The 26,511-nt window shown below is 42.7% G+C and overlaps 1 protein-coding gene across 1 annotated transcript; it reads right to left on the bottom strand.

Moving 5' to 3' along the window:
• Positions 1–21,645: 21,645 nt before the first annotated feature.
• On the bottom strand, positions 21,646–23,872 carry TMEM174 (transmembrane protein 174). Its single transcript, XM_059493187.1, has 2 exons — positions 23,241–23,872; positions 21,646–21,748 (listed from the first exon to the last, which is right to left on the bottom strand). The coding sequence occupies exons 1-2, from the start codon at positions 23,870–23,872 to the stop codon at positions 21,646–21,648; spliced, it is 735 nt and encodes a 244-aa protein (XP_059349170.1).
• Between the last annotated feature and the right edge of the window lie 2,639 nt (positions 23,873–26,511).

The following is a 26,511-nucleotide window of genomic DNA, read 5'->3' as shown; positions in this document are numbered from 1 at the left end:
TGGATGGGAAAATGAAACAATTATTAAACCAAACAATATTTAATTTTAAAGTATCTCTGAATTGTTTTAAGAGTACGAGACACCTCTTCGAGAGTCCTGGATCACATAACAGGTCGCTATTTATATGCGGTAGCGTGTGGGTGTGTGGCGTGTGGTTTCTTTTTTTCTTTCCCCAGGGGTAAAGTCTTGACAGCTGTTTCTCACAAGAATCTTTTGGGCGATTTCTAGGAGAAAAATTAACAGCTTACCGGTGTTACTTCCTAGCCCAAAACCCCGCGGCAATCTCACAGGCGTGATTCGATCCCTAACCCGTCTTCCATCTCCAAAGTTACATGGCGAAATCCCAACTCTTTTCTTCCTCAGTTTCACTTCCTTTGATTAGACAAGTTTTGACAAGCTGAAGTGCCCTGATAGAGACCCTGTTCTGACTAGCGGGAGCCCGAGAAGTCTACCCGAATCTCCTATTACGTTTCCGTAATACTGTGCTCTCTGGATCGATACATTTTATTGGTAGTCGGTGCAATATTCGTGGTTGTGATTATAATGGTAACAGTCATCAGTGTCTTGCTGAATGCTGTAGCTCGTTCTGAAAAATAATTAGAAATCGTAACCATAGGTATTGAAAACACTGGCACTAAATAATGCACTGAGCTACCCTTCTCCAGATATTGCTGGGCAACGTTTCTACCTAGTACACGATCAAACCCCAAATAAGAAACGCTGAACGTCGGTGTAGATGGTACTCTGACTTTTAGGGGAGGAACAACAGTCCTCTCAATCTACTGCAAATCAGCATCAGAGCACAAACGAGAGGACACCACGGGTTTGTTCCTTCAGCTTTTCTGCTCCTAAGAAGCTCTAGAAAAAATCAGTAAGAAATTAAAAGCAAGGAGGATGATAAGACTGGAATGCCATTTTTTGTCTTGCGCGGGCGTACTTCCGATCTTGTGCTTATTGCAAGGATAGAGAGGGAGGAAAGTGGCCTTAAAAAACGAAATTTGAACGGTTACTTTTACATTTCCTTTTAAAACGAGGTCACTTATTCTTTGACTACCACTGCATGACAGTGTGTTACGGTCAGGCTCCTGCACACATCTGATTACAAATATGCGGATCAGAACCGTAGGCTATATTAGTACCTGTGGTTTTTATTCTAAATGTTACAGTGTGAGGTTTACTTTTTAAACTTTTTAAAAACTTTTTGTCTGTTTGTCTAATGAAATTTATGCCAGGTGGTATTCTTTCAAATTAAGCAAGACGCACCGATAACTCTAAGAATTAGCTTATGTCAAGTTTTAGGTAGAAAAGGGAATTTGACAATGTCACAGTCGAATATTTCAACAGCCATTCACCACCAAAAAAGTTCAGTTTCCACAGTTATATACCTTGTACTACACTTCATAAACTTGATTTATGATGAAACAGAATTGCTGGATTTTACTGTTCTGGCCCTCCCAGCTGGTAAGGATTTGGCTGCAACATGTGGGATTTACAGTGAGCGAAAGCAGCATTATATCGAAAGCTTCCCCTATATGCGCGATCCCAGTCAACAGGTAACGGAAAACTCAAAGCCAAATTTTCGCCGTCAGACGCCACGGAGGAGGTTTGCCTGCCCCGCTGCTCTGCGCTCTGCCCGGTGCCGCGCGTTCAGCAGAAGCGCCCCGGCGGTGCCTGTCGGGCAGCGGAGGAAGCTCACCCCGAGGACGCGGCTCTCGGGCGGGCTCGGAGGCTGCCGGCGGGGAGCCGATGGGAGTCGCAGCAGCGCCGGAGCGAGGCGGGGAGCCGAAGTGGCGGTGCCACGCTCCCCGCTCTCGGGTGCTCGCACGCGGCCGGGGGAGGTCGAGGGGAAAGTGCGGGCGATGAATTTTCAGGAACAAATATTTTCCTGAGCATCCGCCGTTGTCCCAGTGCGATAGCATGGACGCAGGTCAGAGAAGGGGATGGAATTTGTGACAGCTTGACATCCCAATATTTGTGCCTGAAACGAGTTGTCGATGTAGCCATGAAACTTGGCGTGGTTTAATACACCAGACTGGACAATAAGAACAATTCAGTGTAAATCGCCGTGTCGCGGTTCAGTCCCTCATAAAATCAGCCCAGCGCAAGATACCGTGAAGGACGAGTGTGCTGTAACCAAAGCATTAAAGCGTTATTATTAACAAAACGCCTGAGAAATCGGAACGCCGCCCCTCCGCAGCCCCCCACCCTCCCGAGGGGCGCACGGAACCCTCTTTGCTGTCACTCCCCCGCGGAGCCGCTCGCATCCTCAGCGCGCCGCTACCGGCGCTCCGCCAGCCCCTCGGGACAGCGGTGCCGTTGGCTCCGGGACAGAGACGCTCAGCCCCGAGCTCTCCGCCTCCGCCCGGACTCTGCGGCGGCAGATGCCGGAGGGGACCTCGCCTCTGCGGGGCTTCAGCTATGTCCGCTCTGGGGTCAGCGGACTTGTGAGTGTATCCTCAGGGGTCCCAATGGGCACACTCCTGCTTTTTGTCCTCCTCCGACCCTCTCCTTTCTCCCCGCGGGCCGATGTGCGGCTCTCTACTAAAATGTGCGGCGTCTTACCGAGGAGCCTGGCAAAGGGCTACCTATCAACAGGAAAGAAAGGTGTTTCAAGCCTGTGTGGAGGACATGGAGTGGCCCAGAAAGAGCGAGTTTTGCTCTCTGTGCCGCGGAGGAGCTGTGGCCGAGCGGCGGGAGCGGGTACCTCCGGTAGAGCCCCCTTCGCCCGCCAGCTCCGAGCACGGCGAAGCGACACCCGGGGGCATTTTTGTGGGTGATCTGTACAAACCCGTGGAAAGGTCGGAGAGGAAGGGAGGGAGAAAGGGAGGGAGGGAGGAAAGTAGGGAGGGAACGAGAGAGGAAGGGACGGAAGTGGAGAACATTTGTGAGTGTGCAAAACCCGTGCTGGTGAGGGAGAACTTGGCTTTGGAAGCACGGAACGGTACCTTGCTAAGGTGATAATTAGAAAAATATCCCTGCAAGCCGGAGTTTCTATAGGTTTAGGGTTTTTTGGGGGCTTGTTTTTGTTTTTAATTTCCCTTACCCACCGTTCCCCTTTTCACCCCCCTCCCCCCTCACCGTCCCCATACAGTACTAGTTCATATAAGATTTCGACAGCTGAACTCGCCAGAGTTTCCATCCCTCATCCAGAAAACCCACTAATCCGAGCTGCTTTTGCAGTGGCTATTTACAGGCAATTATAGGATAGGCATATGTTACCAAAAAGCAGGAATGAATGTAGTCTTTAGCCTCCTTTCATGCTTTTAATTAAATGTTTCTCTCTGCTCATGCACACTTAAACACTTTTCTTTTTTACTTGCCTCCAAAGCCCTTCGCTTAAAAAATGCTGCCAAACCATTAATTTTAAAAATCTTGTTTTTCTTTTGCTGCAGTCCTCTCAGGGCTCAGTGAAAGGTGATGGTTTCATTTCAGATCATTCATATGCTGATTAAAAAAGAGCCAAATAATGATTAATGACCATATTTCACTGCAGGGGTTCATAGGGAGGGGGTGAATATTCTGTGTGGCCAGCCACTGGCTGTGTCTCCCCTCCATGCCCTGGCTCTCTGGGTGAATGCTTGTAGACCATGGGAGTGTCACAAGGGGCAGAAGGTGCTTTAGAAACAGAATGTGAATTCCTCTTCTTCTTCTTCTTCTTCTTCTTCTTCTTCTTCTTCTTCTTCTTCTTCTTCTTCTTCTTCTTCTTCTTCTTCTTCTTCTTCTTCTTCTTCTTCTTCTTCTTCTTCTTCTTCTTCTTCTTCTTCTTCTTCTTCTTCTTCTTCTTCTTCTTCTTCTTCTTCTTCTTCTTCTTCTTCTTCTTCTTCTTCTTCTTCTATGTAAACAGGCATTTGGAGATTGAAGTGAGCAACTTCAGTGGTTTTGCAGGATTTATGGCTTCTCATGGACTCAGTATTTAGTTGTTCCTCTCACTGTAGAGTTTTGATTATAACTGAATAAAGTCAAGAAGCCAGTGAGAGACAATCACAGGCAGGATTGTCTCTTTCACTGTGAAATAATAAAGGAAAACATTGCAAAGCCAGTGTTATAGTTTCAGCAGAAGTTTAACTCTTGCTCACCTGTGCTTTTACCATACAGATACTATTAGTAAAAGCTTCTCTTATTAAAGTGGTTATTTTTCATCTGAGGTCTCTATATGTGGTATTTAATGACTTTCTGCTGTGCACATTCTTTGTTTGAAATTCATAAAATAACTAAAACTGGATTTAAAAATAATCCCTTGCTGAGAATAAGTGTTGTGTTCTCAGAATAAAATCTGCTATTAGATAATATCATCTCCTCCAGATGCACTGTTCAGAAACATAATATAAGGCAACTACTCTTTTGCAGCTACATGGGAAAGAGGAGAACTCTACTGCAAGTGATCAGGACTCTGAGAAATCTTAATGCTGCAAATGTTTTCTAGTAGTTGGTTGGGGTGTTTTTGTTTTTGTTGTGTTGTTGTTTTTGTCTGTTTGTTTTGTTTTGTTTTTTAATCCAAATCTCTGTAATGGTGTCCTTCCATCCCACTTTGCCACACTTCAGTTTTCATTCTATTCTCAGCTCAACCTAGCCCTCCCTTCTCTGGATGAAAATGTTTCTTTTCTCTTAGGCTCTTCAAAGCACACCTTTCATCTTTCTACACACCTTTAGGACCCTCTCTGTAATTTCTGAGACCCACTTGCTATTAGGAGACATCCTTTCAGGGCTATGCCTTCAGCCTTGACCACAGTCTGTCCATCTCCAGTCTGACGTACTGAGGATTCAAGGGGCACACTGTATGAAGGTCCAGACAAGGAGGAGTCAATCCAAATGACACTGAAGTTTAAATTGTAGCATTTCCTTGTGTCTAAAATATTTATTGAGGCCAACATTTCATTAATTGGAGTAAGACAGGGTAGCTCTATTAATGCAAGTGGCATACCACAGTTTATAGCAATTACAGATCAGTGTCATAGTCAAATGTCAACAGAGACAGACATTTCAGCAAAGAAGTAAGTTATAGGATTGGAGAGGAAGGGAAAACAGCTAGAATTAGGAGGGTTTTAGAAATGTAAAATAAGAGGCAGATCTGATTGCATTTGAGATTTTGCCATTTCTTATTTTATCCTTGTGGTTTACCAATTCCTCGCTAAACAATAATAGACATTCCTTCATAATTTGATATTTAGCTCTTAAAACAATGCAACAAGTTTTAAATATAAGTTAATTAAGGCCCCACCTTAAATCAAATGCTCATTTCTAACAAGCCCAAGTCCAGTGTGGGACAATTTCTCTGCTGCTTTGAAATGCTGGTGTGGTGTGTTCGCCCACATAACATGGGGCAATTCCTGGGCTCTTTGTAGACAGGCTCTTTGCAGATCTGGGCCTTTCCCTTTGTTAGGCACTTGCCATGTGATCCTTGTGGAGGACTGGAAAGGGCAGCCTTGTAACAACATTATTTCAGGAGGATAATAAGTAGCCATCATAAATTCCTTTTTTAATAGTTTATTGCCGGTTGTAGTCTATTGACAGTGCCTGCTTTATAGCATGGAGGAAAACAGTTCCTTGTTGGCACTAGTCACTAAAACTGTTTGATAGCTCTGGCCCTTTTTAGTGCCTTTAGAGAAAACCTAGTGGCTCATGAAATGAATCATAAATAGCTGAGCTGAAGTTGAACAAAAGACAGAAAGAGGGAGGAAAAAACAGTCTTGCACTTACTGGAATATGTTTATTTTGGACAATAATCTATTAACTAGTTTAACAAAGATACCTTAAGTCTCAATCCGGCTGTCTTAGCTGGAACAAGAAAATAAGTTCTATGATGGTGGTGTCTTGGATCTTTATAAGGAGACTGTTTAGCAAAGATTGCTTTTCTTCTAGCTCAGAAATAGTACATACAAAAACTCTTATGTCCCAGACGTCACCTTTTTGAAAGAAGAAGTAACACATACTAATGCTTAGAATTGTCTTATCATCACTATCCTGTTGTGTAACATTGGACAATTTATGCAATCTCTTGGGGTAGTATACAATGCTATTTTGAAAGGGCTGAGAAAGAACTCAATGCCCACTGGATCTCACAAAATTCTAGACTAGGCTGCTGTCTAACGTCTGTAGAAATTTACATGCCTACTATAAATAATTTTACTCTAAGCCCTAAGACCATCACTCTTACATAGTTTGTTGAAAATCAGGAAACCAGAGTGTCCAGGCCAATACCAGGCTTCCCTGGATGTGTAGGAGGGCTTGCCATCTTGAAGGGTGCCTCTGTATAATTTTGCTTAAGTTTACTACCCAGTTTTTCTCTTTCTTCTTTCCCTTCCCAAAAGCTGATGAATGCAATCCTGAGACTTCAGTTTCACACTGAAGTATTAATATAAATTCTTGTCACTTTTGTCCCTAACCATCACTTTCCTATGTGACCTATGAGAGCAGGGGAATTCTAAGCTCATCTAGGAGACAGCGGGAAGATCTGACTTTGGATCTAGTTATTTTGGATGAAGTATGTTGCCAGATGCCAGCTTGAAACACAGGACTGAATGATGTAACTCATTATATATGCAACAGCGTGACAGAAGTGAGATACCTGACTTCAATGTCCTTCTCAATCTCAGAGGCTGAAAATTTTAAAATGAAATCTATGTTTCCCATTTGTCATGAGAATATCTAAGCCATTGCCCTCCTTAATGTGACCTGCACAGCCAGTGCAAGGGGAGAACAGCTCTGGATCCTTTATTTTCAGGCACTCAGTTATGCTTCTGGTACTTGCTTCCCATTCTGCTAATATTTCTAACTTAATGCTTTTGGTTTTAATATCTCAGAAGAGGACTCAAAGCCCCAGAGCTCCTATGCCTTCCAAGTGATGCTATTCATGAGGGTTGAGCAGGGCTTACTCACTGTGTTAACCTACATTCTTCACTCCACATAGCTAGAATAAGGAATTTTGGTGCTTTTATGGATAAGGCGGATGCAGGTTAGAGCCAACAGTCACTGTGCTAAGGAAATGAAGTCATCCTTCTTACTTCCAGAGAAAATGCTGCAATCTGTTTCTTAAGATTTTTTTTTTTCAACTATATAGCTGATGATAAGATTTTCTTCACCTGAGGTAACCTCATACTTTGTGTATGTACAATATGATCCATAGGAGGTATTAGGCCATATTGCCTATGCAGGTAAAGACAGTTTCCTACAGATATATGCATCAGGTGCTTAAACAGCAAAAGACTGCATAGGATTTTGGGTGTTCCCCTGTCCCTAGCACTCTCTGTGAGCCTCTTCAGTGTTCTCATCTTGTAACTGTTTAGACCCTCTTCTTATTCCTTTTAATAGGTGTGCATGCACTGTAGAGGAAACCTGGACAATTTAGGCTGAATTTTGGATTTCAGTCCAGACAGACTGGTGTTTCCCTTGTTTCTGTCAGCTTTCATTCTTTATTGTGTTGCGGTCTCAAGATTTTGTTAGGTGAGAATCTGTGATTTTTATTTACCCCAAGTAGGCCGCCCATTGCTATATATCCCTGCACATTGATTGCTTCAGGATTAGATTTCTCTTGAATCCTCTTCCTGAACACTTGTCCCAAACATCATAGATTTCAATCTACTTCTCCACCAAAAAACTTTGTGCCTATGATTTATGGTTGACAGTGGTTTTCAGTTTTGTCCTAAGGCCAACAGGTAGCATTGACTTTGTGTGATGAGTTGAAATCTTGTCCCAGATTTTCATGTCACCTCTTGAGTGTTGGCATTAGCTGAGGAAGAAGACCCAACATCTTTACTTTTGGTGCAAGGAGAGAGGTACCTTTCTTTAAAAACTTTTAGTGAAGAATCATGATGGTAGAAATTGCCCTTGTGGTATTCCCTATGTAGACTTCTCTGAGAAGTGTATGGAGCCTGATCTGTTACAGAATGTGTTGGAAACTTGAGGACTGGCTAAGGAAATCCAAGCAGAAGTCAATAATGAATATCAGATCACTCCTTCATGTCTGGTACTTTTTTTATTCCCTATATGCTTTTGAGACCCCAGGGCATTAATAAATTCAATAAATATTGCAATAATCCTGTTTGCCATTTGTCAGCAATCTGAAACTGCAGATGAAAGATACGATGGATGCCAAAATGAGCATGCAATGCCTATTTGGCCTGGTTTTGCTGTGCCAAGAACAAGGCTCATGCAAATAAATGAACCACTGCAGCCCCACACAGCACCAGCGAAACCAGCAGGGCAGCTGTTTGCATGCAATGGACCAGAGGGTGATGGCCGCGAGTCCTGATTTGCACACACAAGTAACTTTGCACTGGCGAATGGTTTCCTTTATTTTTATTACCCCTGCAGCAGAGGGAATTGTCTTCCTTATTTCATATATGTTGTAAATGCAAAGTTGCTTGTTATCTTTCAGCACTGGCAGGATCATGGTCCCCAGCAATAAATTAAACAAATAATTTATTGTATGTCACAGTTTCTTTTTAAGAATTCCAGTCACCTGTGAGCATCTGGTGTAACAGCCCATGTTTTATTAGTGTGTTCTGCCTTTCTTTCACTTGGGTTTCAAAGTCCACTTGCTAGACAGAGTCAGCAAATCCCTTTTTTTCCACATAGGATCCCTACAATTTTTAGAACTCCACAGAAATGCCTGTGCATGGAGAATGAGTACAGGAGTTTTTTTGTTTGTTGTTTTTGTTGGTGGTGGGTTTGTTTGCTTTGTTTTGTCCTGTTCTGGTTTTCCTGTGAGATAGTTTTTATATTCTGCCACAACATCTTGTCTTTATAGATGGTTCATTCACTTTTCCATTTGATATAAAGTCTTAATAGTTCTCTGTCCAGCTTTTCCTCCTCTCACTGGGACACAATAGGGTAAGGAAATGCTGTGCAATACTGACACCTGCCAATATCTGCCCGAAGAGCACTAATCAACTTACAAGTGCTTCCTCATGACCTAACCCTTCTATAGGGACAAAATTCCTCTTGACTTTATCAATAGTTTAAGAAGACAGACAGAAATGTTAGATTCTTCTACTCTTTTCTCCTTTTTTCCCCCCTTCAGCTGGAGAAAATAAGTTCAAGGAAGTCTTCCAAACCAAAGAGAAATTTAGAATCATAGAAGCTAAATACATATGCACCCAATCATTTTAGTGATATATTACTTTGCCTAATCATTAACTTAAAATGCCATATAAGAATTTGTAATCCACAGTAAATCATTTAGTAAGAATGATTTAAATGTACTTCTGGCTAATGTAAAACAGTCTAGTTTCCACACTCAGTTGGCTGCCAAACATTGTTTGAGAAAGAGGGGGTGTGTGAACCAAGCTGACATAAGTTATAGCAGATATAATGCTCCAATACAGTGGTGGTTTGCACATTATTGGGTTTAAGAGATAGGAAGAAGATGACATATTAAGTACTATAAAGATTGCCAGGCCTATTTTGTGCCTTAATTAGGATGCTTTGCAACTCTGTGTTTAATTCTTCTCAAAGCCTGCTTGAAAGTGCCCTTATGACAATCTTATCTGCAATGGCATTGGAAAAGTGAAATGCTGGTTGATTTACTAACACAGCAGAAAAATAGAGAGACTACTATTATACTAGATACACAAAGTTGCTCTCTTCTCTGTGATGGTGGAAGAGTTAATGTTTAAAAAACAGTTGAACCAAGCATGCTCTGTGCTGGAGTTCAGAAGGAAACAGGGAGCAGTGAGAGGTGACATGTGAAGTGGATGTGTGGTTGAGGAGAGAGACAGGGAATGGCCTTGGGCTTAAAGAACAGTAGTATGTGTCACACAGTAATTACAGTAAACAGTGAGGGGGAGGAAGACACCTTCTGCATTCACAGGTTTTTTAGTTTAGATTTTTATTTGAAAGCAAAGGAGAAACCAGGGATATATAAATACTGATTTTAATGTGACGTGCTTGCTATTCACTGTCTTGTAACAGATATATAACTTCTTCTGTTGCAATAATAATCTGGAAAATGGGACACTTTTGGATTGACCAGCATTTTATATCTTTGTATCTTTTCGTAGACTAAGATTATATTTGCACCATATTGGTGCAAAAAGCCAGGGGAGACGTATTTAATAGTCACTGCAACATGATGCAGCACCGCCAAAAAGTTCTGTGACACTCTGCATAGTCCAGCTGTAGCACCATGGGTGAACTGCTTGAATATTTACTTAGCTTTTCAAACAGTTTGTTCATCCCTCCATGTTGCTCTGTCTGCATGATTTCAGTACCTGAGGCAACTGGCTCTAGCCTTGCTGTAACTTCTCCCTCTTATAATGCAGTCACAGAGACCAGCAGCCTGGACAGGTTACTTATGATCTCAGATTGCTCTCATGCATTGGAAAATGTCTACCTCGTGGTGCCTGTCAGCAAACATCCCTTTTGTGAGGTCTGAGGGCACGTTCCCAGCCGAGGAATGATAAGGAAACCAGCTCATTCTGCACAGCCATATGCAGCTCCTGCAGACATTCCCCTGTGCCAACCCCTACAATGCTCTTTTTGAGAGTACATCACAGGCAAGTAGGTGTAAACACTGTGCTGGGAACAGCCTTTGCAAACTTAAGTGTTAATACTAGAGAATCAGTGGGTTAACAGAAAAGCAGATTTTAACAGTATGGAGAACACTGCATGTGAGGGTATGAAAAGCAAGACCGTTCCTTAGGAAGTTAAAAATATCCATTTAATTTATATATTATATAGCTCAAATGGTCAAAAGTGACTAATGACTTTTAAATTAATATTTTTTGGAGCACCCAGCTGTAAGACCTTAAAACTATGTCTTTTTAGAATGTTACTGAGCATTTTCTGACAGATTTTCTGATAGCAGCAGAGATATTGAAAAAGCAGATGCATTTAAAATTAGTGTTAGAAGACAGACACCAAAGAGGGGAGGAGACTTGTTAGCATCTCTTTGAGGGTAGGTGATGTTGCAGAGGGTGGGAAGGTTTTGTGCAGCAGGAAACAAGACAGCCAGGTGATTTAAATGAAAGTAAGATAAACAGTTTTGAGAGAACTATTTGATCTGTTTGGACCTACTTTCTCCTGCCATTATCATTGACCAGCACCTGTACACCTAGTGGTAACTTACCTTCTGCATGGTGCAGCATCTATTTATGTGGAGCTTTATCCACCTGCCTGTTGGTCAGAAACCCCCAGCCAGCCTTACTTGTTGCAAGGTTGTTTGTGGCCATGGGTGGAGTAGCAGAGCAGAGCCCTGGGGAAGAAGACACAAACATGAGTCCACCTGCAAACATCAAGAGTACTACATGGACGTTGGTACAAAGTATTAGTGCAGATCCAAAGAAGAGAGGACAGTCAGAGGAAGACAGGCAAAGGCAGAGGACAGACAAGCCTGCCTTTGTGGCATTTATGTGTCAGGTCAGACACACTGGTGGATGTGGACACTACTCACATGGAGTGGGGAGACTGAGCAGTGACATTGCTGGGCAATCAGTCATCTTTGGAAGGAGTAGGTCACCTTCCCCTCTGCTCCGGGCACTGCATAAGCACCTGACCAAGTCACTTGCAAAGTTCCTGGCCCACATACATCTTGGAGCGTGAACTTGGGGAGTTTTGGTGCCACTGCCTCTCTTCCCTCTCTTCTACCCTCCACATGTGATGATGCAGTAGAGCTCTCATCTTGGCTTAGCTAAATCTAATAGGACCTTGAAGGTCAGGAGGTGGGCATTGTCTCTGTGACTGTAGACAGATGGTGTCTGCTAGGAATGCCAGATTTACCTGCAGGAGAAGAGCAGAAATTGTTCTGCTCTGGCGCTTCAGCTCCCCCTAGGAGGATTCAGGGATATAGGAGCTCTCTGGTTGGAGTCAGGGTCTGCAGCTGTCTTCCACACCATTCCCTCAGCACTATTTTTCAACAGTTCCTGGCTCAAAAGAAAGCCATCTACACAAGACATCTTCAAGGTCCTTCTCCCTGAAATTCTTGTTGATTCTTTTCTACCATTTCCTTTAATCCTCTGTCTGAACCTGCTATAAGACCTAGCAGCAGAGGATTGTCCTTCCATCCCAGCGCATTCTGAACCTGTCATGCCCTAACTGTTTGGCCTGTCCCTATAGTTTGTACACCCCCTGGCTGCAGGCAGGAAACCCTGCAAAAAGGCATTCTGGGCCATAGCTTTTCTTTGGCTGCCTCCAAATATCTTACCTGCTCAGCTGATAACCTTGTTAGATGTGAAAAAATTAACGTGTGAAAGGAGTCATATCTGTACGTACACAACACTATTTCGTCTAAACAGCGACACCTCCTGATACCCGGGCTGCAGCTGTGCTAGTGGGTTACTGCTCCAATAAAGTTGTTGTTGTTGTTACACACAGTAAATGACCTCCCGAGGGCCACCCTTAACAAGAACCATGTCTGCTCCTGCGTTTCATTCAGTGCCAAGCATGCTGTCAGCACTTAACAGCTATTAATAATAACAGAAGGAATTACAAAGCTTCATGGGATAGAATAAAGCCCGCTTAAAGGCAGTTCTTTGAGGGCTGTCCTACATGGCTTGTATTCATGCATCCAAAATGGATCTATTTAAGATGACAAAGTTAAAATTACCAATGTAATGTAATTCTAAGTTTGAAGTCTTGCCAACCATTAACTGCTAGGACTATTTCTATAAACAAAGAGCACTTTCTAAAGGAACATTCACTTCAGCTTTTAACTGTGATTTCCTGGGGGATACAGTTGTGTTGGTGAAAATTCAAATATGCAGTTTATTCATATGTTAATTAAAAAGTGTTTATAAAAGCAGTGAAGATTTCTGTTTTGGGCATTTTCTGACAGCCATTTGATTAAAACTGGCTTGAAGCATTCGTCCTATTCTTCAGATCCTATAGCTGGCTAGCAAACGACAACAAATACCTGATATGAAGGTAATTATTTTTCAGATGTATTGCATCAGCCTGGTGCGATGTCACTGTGGGCAAATTACATTATTTTAATTGTTTGCACCTATGGAATAATGGCTGAATTTATCCCCATTTTGCCAATAATGGGCATTTTAAAAGTTTCTACAGAGGGCTGAAAAAACATATTCATGTATGGACCATGAAGAGCAGTGTGTAATTTGTCACTTTTGAAACAGATGGATTTCTCTCAGTTTTCTGTGGCAGGTCAGGCAAAGTTTATTCTTACAATGGTGAGAGGAAAGAGAGCTGTGTAACATAATATTCTGTCGTTGAAGGGTGTCAAATTAGGATTAGGTGGTTCTTTAGTAAGTGAAAGATGGGAAATTCAACTGCAAGGTACAATTTATGAAATGTTTTTACACATATTATTATAAATTGCATTGTGACACCAATTAAATGAACAATGAAAATAATTTTTCCTCTGATAATGAACAATGAACAATAACATCACCTTCCGAAAAACACCAATGTATACTTTTTCCTAGTATTTAGTCTCTTGCTTTTCAGTCGTGTCAATAGGTTAAATCAAGAGGTGAGCATTTGAGGCATGTCCGCATGTGATTATCAATTACATGCAATCATACAACTCAAGACGTTCCAAAGAGGCTTGTGACACGACTCTGCAATCACACACTTTCTTCTGACCTCATTGTTTGTGTATTTAACTTGACTAAGATATGTGTCCAGTGCAGCAGAGAAAAATACAAGCAGAGATCCTGTGCTGTGTTCAGGAGCCTGCTATCACTTCTATGCCTTTGACAGTGAGTTCTTCAGCCCAGCCGACTTACATTTCCACATAGATTTTCATACACTATTGAAACAAGAGCAAAAATAGTAGCCAGAGAAAAAAGGGTTATAATCAGTTCTGTTTGCTGGATGTATAAAAGCACACAGTGATTCTGGCAACCATAACGTTTTTGTTAGTTGTTTTATGGGGTCTAAGGAAAATCTCTGATTTATGTTGCTCTGTGACAGTTTAATGGTGTTGCTCGTTATGAAAAATTGGGGGAACTAATGCTCCCAACACAACTAAGCAAATAAGTGCTAGATAAAATAAGTCTGAAATCATTAAGTTACACCTGCACCAACAATACTTATGCTGATGTTCATTCTGAGCTGATGATATTACAAGTGAATTATTATCCAGTTAGATCACAAACACGTCTTTGATTATGATGGCATGTTTATTCACACTAAAATTTCACTACTTGTTTGGAAGCAGGGACATACTTTGCAGCTCATTTGGAGTTTTTTTTCCTAAACAGATGGAGGAGAGGCTGTTTTTTTTTTTTTTTTTTTTTTTTTTTTTTTTTTTTGTGAAAATAACAGGAAGGTAACATAAAATACTTGAACATGTAATGTAAAAAAAACCATCTCAGTAATGCTACCCAAGGTGGTGGGTCGCCACCTTGGACTGTAAGGCTAAATAAACACAAAAGATTAACACATTTGTTGCTTGATTTTGATTAACTGTCAAGAGCAACATACAGAGCATGGACTGAGAAGGCAAAGGCATTAAAACAGGTATCATAATATGTCAAAGGAGCTTATTCCTTTCTCTTCTTTTCTCTGCCATGTTGAGTCTTTCTTTCTCTTTTTGACTTTCTCCTACCTTCCATTAAAAGCAGGACCAAATACTAACTAACTCTAAAATGGAGCTTGAACAATTTATGAAAGGGCTTGTGCAGTTGCCTACCACAGCAGGAGTCATACAAATCTTTTCCACTTTGATGCTCCCAGTGCTGCACTCTCTCATCAACTGGCACATTAGTCCAGTTCCCACTGACACAGGCCTTTAAAAAGTTGATTTTAAAGAAGTCATTCTACTCTTTGCATGTGTATGCTGGGTTCATGTATGTCTGTGTATGCTCTTTTGGCAGCATAGTGCTGATCAGTCCCTATCCAGTCAGTGTGGAGGGCAAGAGGACAAAGCACCTGTCAGTCTGCAAAAGACCAAAACAACATAGAAAGTTCTACAGTAGTGCAGTGTTGGCACATTGCAAAACACTCAAGTACCTCTGGTTTGAGAGCAAAATCTGGGGAAGTGGAATAGAGTAAGAATAATGCCTTGTTTGGACTGACACAGGAAATAAAATAGTTATCTTCTCTTAATGTTTTATAAAAATAAGTAAGATCACATATTGATGGATTATGTATGTATATTTCCAATAATTTATCTCTTTCCTTACATTTTCATGAAAGATTTTAAAGGGAACTGCTGTTTTGTTGCAAAAAAAGATTCCTACAGCACCTCGGGAGTTCAGAATACATTAATTTTTCTGAAGTCTCAGTTTATTTTCTTCCCTCCCTTAATAAGGTTTAAGCAGAATAAGGCCAAATGGTTATCTAATGCAAGTGTTTTTTGAAAAGATAATGAAACAGTTTTCATTATGCGTGTGCTGTGGCAACTGTGGTCCTGCTCTACATAAATCCAGAAGGTGGCATGTTAAATGGTGAAAAACAAATGGGGACAAACAAAAATAGCAAAGAGGTGCAAATCACAGCCTTCTCTAACTGCCAGCTTTTGCCAGGGCTCTGTGTGAGGCAAAGCTCTGTAGGCTGACCACAGGGATGTGTGGCAGGTGCCTAGGGACAAAAGGCAATGTGAGAAGTCACTGCTGCTTTGAATATCAGTGCTGACTGTTTCTGGCTGAGTTTGCCTTGCAGAACAGCAGAGAAACAAGAAGGGTACCCCAAGCAGCGCTCACTAACATGGAAGCTACAGCCACTTTCATGGTTAGAAATTTAAAATGCACACCTCTTTGTTTCGGGTTTGATTGTTTGTCAGTTTGTTTTGAAAGTCATAACCTTGGACTGCATTATTGCTCTGTATTTCTTTAGGTATATCTTCAGCTGACAGAGCATGAAGCTTTACCTTAGAGCTAAGCTCTTGAGCAGACTCGCTGAACTGTAAGTAAAGAGGACGCTGCAGCTATGCAAAACATGAAATTATTGGGTCATCTACCCAGGGCTGTTAAATAGCATGCCCTGTTCCCTAAGAGTCAAGCACAACATCTTACATATAGAGTGATGATTTATCTACAAAAATAAACAAATTTTTAGAAATCTGACTTGATATAATCCAAACAGGAGAGCATTAATCTCATCCTAGGATTTTATAAGAGATGTACCGCAGCTACTCTGCTCGACCATGTCCCATGGTGTTTGCTAAATAGCGTGTGTAGATATAATCAATTGCTCATTAGAGATGCCACACACGACACAGATACAATCATGCCACTACTGATTTACCCTTGACCCTTTGCTGTTATCACATAAGGAATGAGGTACAAGACCACAAGAGCTAGGGAGTAATTTTTCCTGTTCCCCATGGGAAAACTTCTTCATCACTTTGAAATTATTATTCAGGCAGGCACAAACCTGCTACATCTCAAAATTAGACTTTTGGAGGTGTCAAGAGTACACTGTGAGATCTCTCAAAGTAACATCTGTCAGTACTGGGAAAGGCTCTCCCATGAGCTCACTGCTGAGAGAAGCCTCTCTGCTCTACAACATGCAACTCCTGCAAATGCTGCAAGTCATCCCAGTCTGCAGGGCAACAAGTGACTCTAATCAGGTGCTATTTAAGAGATTCCCTACACTCCTCACCTGCTCTGTGAAGCTTTTCATCACATCACATCATATCACATCACAGGTGTGAGATGAATAATTTCTATTAGATGAATCTAAGGAAATACACCACAGGAGAACAATGTGTATTTCAACTGCTAATCAGCATCAAGTCCAAAGGAATAAGTCTGACATAAACCTCTCCAACATGCAGTGCAAGTGGTTACCGGGTTCTCTGCATCTGCTGTTTCCCTCTTCAGCCCTTCTCCTGCTGAGCAGCGCTGCTCAGCTAATGCAGGATCCCACCTGGCTCTGTTGTATGCTTCTCTGACAGACACACTGATTCACATTGGGGATGGGGCAGCAACAGCGACGTTCAGCACGTCCTGTTGATGTCTATTCACCCTGACAGCTAAAGTGGAGCCAGTAATGATACTTGGAGCAGGCACAGATTGTCGTAGGTGCTGTATACAAACAGCATGCCCTAGTTCTTTGCAAATGACCCTTGGACTTCCCCCTGCTCCTTCATGCAGACAGAAGCCTGTTCCATTAGGTCACAGCGGAGAGGAGTAGGAGACGGGGGTGCATGTGAGTGCACTGTGCAGCGCCTACCCCCAAGTCGCAGTCCTCCCACATGTCTCCAGCCCAGTGTCTCACACAGGGAGGGGTGTGAGAGCTGCTGAGAGGGCGGGCATGGCACCCTGCTCTTCGGCGATTTCACTGGGTCTGTCACCACGAGTATTTTGTTCCTGAATAAACCAACTCTCCGTTGTGAGAGAGCACAGGATACCTTTCAACGGCATCTTGAGTATTCGAAGCTGAGGACAAAAGCTTCGGCTCCCCGGGCTGAAATGCCGGGTGTCTCACAACTCGGGGCCGCTGACAAACTGCCGGCTCTGCGCCTCTGACACCCCTCGGGTCAGTGCGGGAAGAGATCTCCTTAAAGCCGCACACTTTTAGCTCGGGCGGGTGAGCGGATGAGGGCACCGGGGCGCCTGCGGAGCCTCCCGCCGGCACAGGACCTCCGCGGCCGCGGCTGCTCCCGGGCGGCCCCGGCGCCCTCTGGCGCTGTCGGCGTGGCGGGACAGCCAGGCTGGGCCAGCCCTGCTCCGGCCTGCGGGGAGAGAGCGCCTCGGCCGCGCTCCGGCTGGGACACGGCCCCGGGGCCGCGGGCCCGGGCTCCCCGCCGCATGGAGGCCGCAGCGCCCTCACCGCGGCGAGGGGCCCCGCGCTGAGGGCCCGCCGTGTGCGTCACTGGGGCTCTCTGGAGAGGAACTAGCCCTACTTGCAGGTTTATTTTTTTTCCCCGAGACCCAGATTTCCTAAATTCCGATTCAGTTTAAAAATAGCTCTCAGAAGGATTTCAGCGTCCCCGCCCGTGCGTGCTCTGCGCCGGGGAGCATCCCTGGCGCGGCAGCACGGGCGCCGGGCACGGCAGCAGCCGGGGAAACTCGGGGAAAGTGCTGCTAAAGCACCGAGCCCCAAACCCTCCTGCTGCACCCCCGCACTGACGGCAATACGGCAGCGCCGGTGGGAAACAGCAGGCTTCGGATTTAATCCGAGAAGAAATTCGCACGCTGCACCGTGTGGCATTCAATGTCTGGAAATAGCTCCTCGATCTTAGAGAAGCTCTTTGTAGAGTTTTTACTGAAATTAATAGATCATGCTCAGTTTCATATCAATAGACATGCCTCTACTGATTTCATACATTAACTAGTTTATGATCAAAATCTTATAAATAGAATTATATTAGGAAAAGTCCCAAGAGCCCACGCAGGGTTACATAGCTGAAAGTACAGACAAGATTCTATCACTATGACTAGAGTGCAAGACACTTAAAACTATTAAATCCCCAATATTCTGCAGGTCTGCAATGTGGGAGAATGCAATTTTGCTTAAAGAGCACCATCTTAAATTAAAAATGGATTGAGCAAAATCTCAAATACAGTCTTCCAGGTGCTGTCTGAAGTTACATCAGTATAATGTGGAAGGGCTGTGACGGTTGACCTTGGTTGAAGGCCAAAAGGATTTGTTCTTTCACTCATCATAGCGCAGAAAGAATTCTTAATGCTAAGAAGTGAGTTCATGTGATGATTATATATCACAGTAAAAACAAACAAACAAAGCCTCCAGAATCCAAACAAACAAAGAAAACATGCACACACCCAGCAACCCCTCCAAACCCTGTAGTTAAAAAGACTGTAGTTAAAACAGAAATAAAAGGATGAAAGTAGAAGGTGGAAGGAAGAAAACGAAGTAAAAGCCTTCATATACATGTCTCTGTTCTTAAAATCCATCATCAGCACTCAGTAGAACAAGAGACTGTTACCACCCCGGAGTTTCTCAAAAGACTCCCACAGAATTCAGCCAGAATTAATCCGATGGGTCAAGGTAATTTCAATATAGTTATTTAAACTTAATATCCTCTTTAAAGAGAAACCCAGGATTCTTCCAATTCTCTATGATGAATATTGTGCAGCTAGAAGTAAACTTTAAAATCAATGTGAAGTCCACAGTGCATCCTTCTGAGTTTCTGAGTTTTCTTCCATTTATTCTGTCTATCTAATATCTAAAATAAAGATATTATTACCTAATGAAATTTATGCTGGGGCCAGGGGGATGCAGGGAGTTGGCAGGAGGAAGAGAAGCAGGAAAAAAAATCTGTGGTGTCTGACTGAAGGAATTTTCTTGGGGTGGGGGAGGGTAACTGGGCAGAAATTTTGACCCTAGTCCTGCAATTGTATCCATCAAGCCTGACCTCTGTGCTACTGCAGTGCCTGCTGGGTTCAGCACAACTATGTGCTAAATTCAGGGCTCTGTACTTGTGGAACTACCTGGGGATTTGCGACCATCCAGTTTCCTCCTGTGGTGGGAGGATGAATTCACCTCTGTGTAAATTCCAGAAAAGGAGCAAGACATTTCCATAAAATAAACTTGCATTTATTTTTAGATCCTCTGTTCTCTCACTCAATCCCATAGAGATCATGCTGAACACAGCATGCCTCCCCTTCTCCAAATACATGTGCCTCCCCTTCTCCAACTACCTGCTAACACCAGGCCATCACTGCTGAAAAACAGTGTGTTCCAGATTTCTCTAATGAGAAAAACCTCTCACAAAGTTTGCAGTGACTGTTCAGTAGCTGCTGCTGCAGTTGATAATCCAGCTTTGAGTCTGTTTAAATGTTGCATCCCAAATATGACCTCTGTCAGTGTCTTGTCCATCACTGTGGAGGGCAGTGGTTGTTTTGTGCTGCCCCCCCACCCCATGCTTTATTTCTTGGCAACCTCTGAGTGCACAGGACAGGGAGACAAGCACCTGCAGGTCCATGCAGCTGGACAAGGTTCTGAATGCACATCTCCATCCAGAGCTGTCTCCTGATTGCTAGAGGAGCTGCACAGAAACTCCAAGATTTCCTGCCAGCTACATCAGGTTAGTGTGCAACTGTCTGTGCTCAAATGCCAAGCTTCTCCAGCTCCCAGGAATGAGATCAATCACAGGTGGATGAAATCTGGCAAGAGCCGAGACAGCTGCATCGACAAGTAAGAGAAAGTTGGTGCATTCCATAATGGATGCCTGCTTTTAGCTGTGCTGTGCCAGGAGACTGACCCACAGGCACACCAGCAGTGCACTGCCTGGTCACCTGGGACAGTGACCATTGCCCTCCGGGGCGTTTTGTGTGGCGCCCACTCCAGCAGGTGAGAGCTGAGATCAGCTTTTGCTTTGAGGGAGATGAGAAAATCTAATAGGATCATCATAGGGAATACTGGCTTGTTGCACTTCTTGACACATTTAAAAGCAGAACCTTAAATATATGTGGAAAAACAAAAATGTAGGGACTTGTAGCATCGTCATTGCTCTGGGGTTTTATAAGCTCCTGAGCTAAGCCTCTTCGGATCTTCATTCTGGGTTGCAAACTTTCAGTGCTAATACACTTCATCTTTTGTTATATACAGCGGTAAATATATTTCACAGAATCACAGAATATTGTTAATTGGAAGGGACCTACAAGGATCGTCAAGTCCAAATCTTAAACGAATGGCCCATTTGGGGATCAAACCCACAGTCTGGGTGTTCAGCAATGCCATTCTCTAGCCAAATGAGCTTATCTCAAATTGTTGTGGATTCAATGCATGAAACCAAGCTGAACTTGAGCAAGAAAGTTTACTGCAGCCTACAGCTGCCTAGATACTCCAGGGGCAACCTGCAGCCTGGGCTGTGTGCCTAAGAATACATTCAAATAAGAAGGGACCTCAGAGGTGTTTCACCACAGCCCTCCCACAGAGTGGGGTGCAGCAGCTGTGATTGTCAAAGTCCTTAACAGCGGCAGGATGACACATCTCTGTCGAGGCTTCAGAAAGATGCCATTTCCTTTAGTGATATTAACTTCATAGTTATTAGGACTCCTGGTGGGAGATTGTGCTTTGCTTCCCATCAGGTGGGGAAGGGAGCTGAATTTGATGCATGCAGGATGTCTTAGAGATCTTATGTAAAAGTTGTCATAAGTCACTATTTGGTGACTGTTTTCTCTGTTTTCTCTGTTCTGAGATGCTGTGGTTCAAGCAAGATGGTCCAAAAAATGCCTACAGGACTGGGTTGTGCGATAGGACTGGTTGTCCAGCTAAAGCAAGTTGACAAAGTCTAATCTGTAGATTGGACTGGTTAATGAGTAAGCTCTTCTAAAGAATCAGACAAAGTTAAGACATAAAATGTGCTTTCATGGATCAGACACTTGAGTACTTTTGAGGTTTCCCAAGCAATCAAGAATGAAAATACCTCAACAAAAAATCAAGTATTTTCTAAAGATGCTGAATGTCCAGGGGCAATCATGATCTTCCACAAACATCTTGTGCATTCACAGTTCTCCCTGGTTTCAGCAAGCCTGAAAATCAAGCTTCTTGTTGGGGAATCCTAATAAGAATTTGGATCCTTGTGTTTAATACCTTTGCTATTAATAGTTTAGCCATTGAATAATTAATAGCTCTGCTATTAATCTGCATTGCAAAGGGCTAACAAATTTTGACAGAGAAAAAGGAAAGAGTCAGTTAAATATCTTCAGTGATACTGTATATGAAAATCAAGAACTTGCTCACACTGTCTTATCACACAAGTGTTTAAAGAAAAGATTTTCTGGGATTCTTGCTAGCATCTCCTAGGATTGTTGTCTCTTGTCCATGATGATTTTATGAAGAAAAAGGGTATATTTCCTCATAACGTGGAGGTGACAAGTTATTACGGGCATAGTCTTCCAGCAGTCCTTCTGGTTCATCAGAACTGTCTTCTGACCTGAAAAGAGGAAGAGGAGCAGATACAAAAAGAATTTACCAGAGCATTCACGTAATTTCAGTGTTTCATCCTCCCAGCCTTATCTGGGAAAAGTACTCCCAGCTAATGAAGAAAATGCCATGAGATGAAGTTTTACTGATATTCAGCTGTTTGCTGTGGTTTTTTCATGAAATTTAGAAGTGTCAGGAGGTGACCTTTGTCTCCACCCTGCCCGTGCCTGTCATTCATATTTGCTGAGAACAATAAGTTAGTCAGCAGTTTCTGAAAAAGACTTTGATAAATGAACTAATAGTGACTTGTGTTGCACAAAGGATATAATTATGAGTAATTCCTATAATTAGAATATTTTTCCTTGGAGCAAAGAACTATATAAAATAATTTTGTGTACAATTTGAGCAGCTCCATACTGCTGTGCAACATGACCAATATTGTTTATGCCTCAAAACTAGGAAAAGAGGAAGAGCTGGAAGGTTGTTTCAATGGGACAGCAGCATGTTGTGACCAGGTGTATTTAGGAGGGAGAGTATCTGGTACCAGACTGATTCTTGCATTGTTGCAGAAATGCTGTTTTTGTGCTGACTCATGTGTTGTGATTGTGTTTGAGTGGAAGCCTCTGGCTCTGCATGATGCCTTTTCCTGGTCTTAAAATTGGAGAGCCAGACACAGTTAAGGGACAAGGGGTTTTACCTCAGTATTATGGTGCACAACTTCACCAAGGTGGGATGTGCTGCAATGCACCCCCACAACAAATGGTGTATACAATTTATAGACCTTAAAAATCAGCATATCTAGCAGGGGTGCCCCAATGGGAGGCCTGGATGAATGGTGTGATATTCCCCCATCTGTGGAATTCCCCCTGCATGGGCGAATCTCTAGTTTACAGGATGTGTTCCAGAGAGGACCTTGGTTTCCCAAGACAGTGTAAGGTTTTCTGGCCTCCTACCACCCCCATAAGGCCTTTAGGATGTTTGGTCTCCTGGCCTAACAGAATACTAGGGCTATGCTAAGTTATCAGACTTAAGGAATTATAAGCATGCATGCTAACAATACTGAGGATATATAAAAGTTATATATATAAACATATATATATATATATATATGTATATGTATATATATATATATATATATATATAAAAGGTATACTTAAAAAAAGGCAAAAAATCATCTTGGTATCATACACATAATAACCAAAAGGTGGCAAGATAAACATAAGAAAACCTCCACAAACAGGAACATATACATCTTAAAAAGTAACAAGAGGTTTAGTTCACCAAAAACCAAAAGGCATTTATAAGTGAATTAAATTGTATAAAAACACTTTGCAGGAAAATTATGTTTCCTCACTCAAGAAAAATTCCTAACGAAGACAAAAAAAAAGCCTGAGAAGGATAAAACCCTGGACTAGCTGCAGTTTCTTATGAAAACCCCACATTGTACCTATAATATTCAGAAGCCCGTGTCCAAACACACTAAGGCATTTCAGAAGATGTACCTCTGATTCCTGGAATTCTCTGCAGCATAAGCAGTGTAGCTCTCATCTCCAGTAAAAGCCAGGTTGTCCAGGGCGTAGGCAGGGCAGAAGTGAGGAGAGCCCGAGGCGAGAAGTGGCGAGGTGCTGGGGGGAGCAGCAGTGCAGCAGCTGAGCCCTGGACGCAGGTGGTCGGGACTGACGGCAGGGCCTTCCTGGGACGGGTACGGCGGAGGGATGTACTGTACCACTGTGGCACCGTGGAAAGTTATAGGCTGGTTAATGCCAGTGAAGACAAAGGACTGTCCGCTTGCAGCCTGGTCAATTTCCGACGTATTTTCCTCTCTTTCTTTACAGGGCTTGCACGTAAGCATGTTAAATTTACAAACAGCAATCAGAATAAAAGTCACCCCGACAGACAGCAGAATAGGCCCTAGTAACTGAGTCCACTCCAGGTGAGTAATGCCATCATATTTTATCCATCCCATCACAGTGAAAGTGATCCCCACCAGTCCCAAAAACACACCTGAAAAGAGCAGAGTGGTGCCAGCTTTATCCCCATCTGACACCAGGGCATCAGATCTGTTTGGCTGACAAGGAGTGACAGAAAAAACATTCAAGGAGAAATCTTCTACATTGTTGTTGTTTTGCTCCATTATTGACTATAATGTATCCTCTCCTTCAAGAGAAAGGGGGCTTGTAAAGGACTTGGCAGAGCATTTAAAGTCAAAGGGTTCAGGTTAGTTATACAAGAACTTTGTGTGTGTATGGTTAACAGAGTCCATCATGTGAAAGAATAAACTTTGCTTGAAAGAACAAAGGTCTGGGAAGTGAAGCCTGAAGCCATCACTAAAGATTTCTTGAATTACCACCATCACTTCCGAAATGAATTCACCCCTGCATGACTGCCTGTCCCCTTGTGTTTCTTCTTCTTTAATTTAGCACCCATGATACCATGCTCATTCTGGAATGCAGAAAAAGCAAGCTGAAGCTATTGCAGCTTTTCCTTGGCCCCAGCTAGCTGATGCATCCAACATATGGACAGCATATGTTTAGTCAACAGCAGTGAAGAGATCCTTGCTCTCCACTTCCTGCTCAATTTTCTGCAGGAAAATTCCACATGGCCATTGCTAGGAATGCTTTTCCATGCTCTCAAGCGTGACATTTATAGTCATGCCTGAACCTCTGTTGCAGCTCATTTTGCATTTCATGGTTTACAAAAATATCAAAGTATGCTTTCTGATATTTTTCTGGGGCAACCAGTAGGTGAGCGGGAGGGTAAGTGGTAACAGGATGGTGAGTGCTGAGAAGCCTGGGAGAACTGTTGGCTGTGGGAGAAACATTATTTCAAGACAGCCAAAGCTTTCCACCAGGTTGAAGCAGTAAAATTACCCTATAATTTCCCCTTAATTCTGGACATATTTTGTTGTAGGTTTTAAGGTTTATAGAGAATAATGTCCAAACACCCTGAATAGCACATCACTGCAGGAAAGAGAAAGCACCTCCTGTAACGCTAAACTTGACAGAGTGAGGAATCTTATCCTGTACTCACAGGTATCTAGGATACTTCTGCATATCATAATGAATTGTTCTGCTGAACTCATGTCTCATATATTAAACAGACAGATTATTGAATTTTGAAATTTTCTGTTTCCTAACAGTTTCAGACTAAAACAATTCCTATTGAAAGGTTCTGGTAGAATGTCTTTGTATAATTCCTTAAGGAGGAAAAATCTCCGACTACTCTGCCTGTTTTGACTAGCATGGCAGGGACACGCACAGGACAATGATTACTGCTTGGGCAGTAGAACACATAATGTCATTTCCTGCTACCAGCAGCTGTGGGGAAGCAAGCTTATCCTGAAATTTGTAAAACTAAAAATAGCTCTAGAACTAGAAAATTTACTTTTTAGACTGTTTCTTCAAAGTCAGTAAAAGTGCCTTTATTCTACTGTGCATTCACATGAGACTGCGTGACAACAGCTCTTTCCTGGAAAGGGCTGTTCACAAAATTTGGCACTTTTAGAACTGATGCTGAATGCAATTGCAGATGTCGTTCTCATTTTTTAGTGCACAGACCTTGAGGAATATTAGTGCTGGATTCCTTAGAAAAAAAGCTGTGAAGCTTCCAAATGCAGCATTATTGCATCGCCCCTGTTACCCAGGGTGTCAACAAATTTTCTGACAAATACACTCAAGATCAGCCTTTACCACAACACTAAGTCTGGTCAGGATTCTCTGCACCTCTTGAGCAAAGAGATCAGTCTTGCAATGCAGTGGTTTTGTATGATGACAACTAAACTAGAAAGTGCTGAAATACTACATAAACTGTCCTTGCACTGGCAATTATAGCCAAAGTCTAAATCACCTTTAACCTTACATTTGTTAAACTTCATGGAATGAATTGTTACTGCTCTTTACAAGTCAGGTTTTTCCATACTATGAATCATCCTTGCCACTGCTGAATCTTTCAGGCTTTCCAACATCCTTTTAAAAGCAGCACTATATTATAATAGCTCTCCAGCTAATAGTTTATACAGATGTAGTGTCGCCTTGCTCCTTTCATTCATTCAAGAACTCTGCGACTGCTATTTGCAATGGGATTGTACTGGGGCACTTCCTCAATCCCACAGAGTGATCCTTAGATCCTGTCTGGAATCAGAATTTTCCAATTTGGGTGTTGTGTCATCCCACAGCCGTCTCTTTTCCCCTGGTCTAGGACATGACTTCATGCGTTGAGCAAGTGCACAGTAGAGCTGGAGGACACAGGGTTCTTTTTCTCCTTCCAGACCTATATGCCACTTGAACTTTTAAAATAGGATGGAAAACATTCTCTATTTGCTGTGCTGGGATCTACAAAATTACTCCTTTCCCTGTAAACTGTTCCCCCTCTGTAAGACAGCTTCCTCTATGCATCCCCATATTCCTCCAATTATTTTCCCAGAGAGTGGTAATGCTGCAGTCAGGCAGCTGTCAAGGTCTTAAGAGATTACTGGATCACACTGAGTTTTTTAGGACCAGTGCTTTTCTTTGCAAATAAGTGTGTGTTTCTGGGGACTCACTTAAAAATGTCAATTAACCAAATGCATCCCTTTTACCTGGTATGACTCCTAAGCAAAAGAGTTTTGTGAAACCAAGGCAAATTGGTTGGAGTGAGGTTTTTTAGAATGAGTGCTGTTTTCAGATCTCAATACAGTTCTGTTCTCATCTGCTTCAGACCTTACCCAAGAACACAAGCATTGCTTTGCTTTCTGTTCTTCCACCTAATTTTTTATTACCAGGGGAAGTAGTAATA

This window comes from Ammospiza nelsoni, chromosome Z (assembly GCF_027579445.1).
Source record: "Ammospiza nelsoni isolate bAmmNel1 chromosome Z, bAmmNel1.pri, whole genome shotgun sequence".
NCBI lineage: Eukaryota > Metazoa > Chordata > Aves > Passeriformes > Passerellidae > Ammospiza > Ammospiza nelsoni.
This window is presented reverse-complemented; position numbering and strand designations above follow the sequence as displayed.

What these genes read in the sequence shown, in the direction of transcription:
- TMEM174 (XM_059493187.1), bottom strand. Translation starts at nt 23,872, where the DNA reads ATGGAGCAAAACAACAACAATGTAGAAGATTTCTCCTTGAATGTTTTT. An exon ending in GAGAATTCCAGGAATCAGAG is followed by an intron (nt 21,749 to 23,240) that starts GTACATCTTCTG and finishes TCCTCTTTTCAG; the next exon opens with GTCAGAAGACAGTTCTGATG.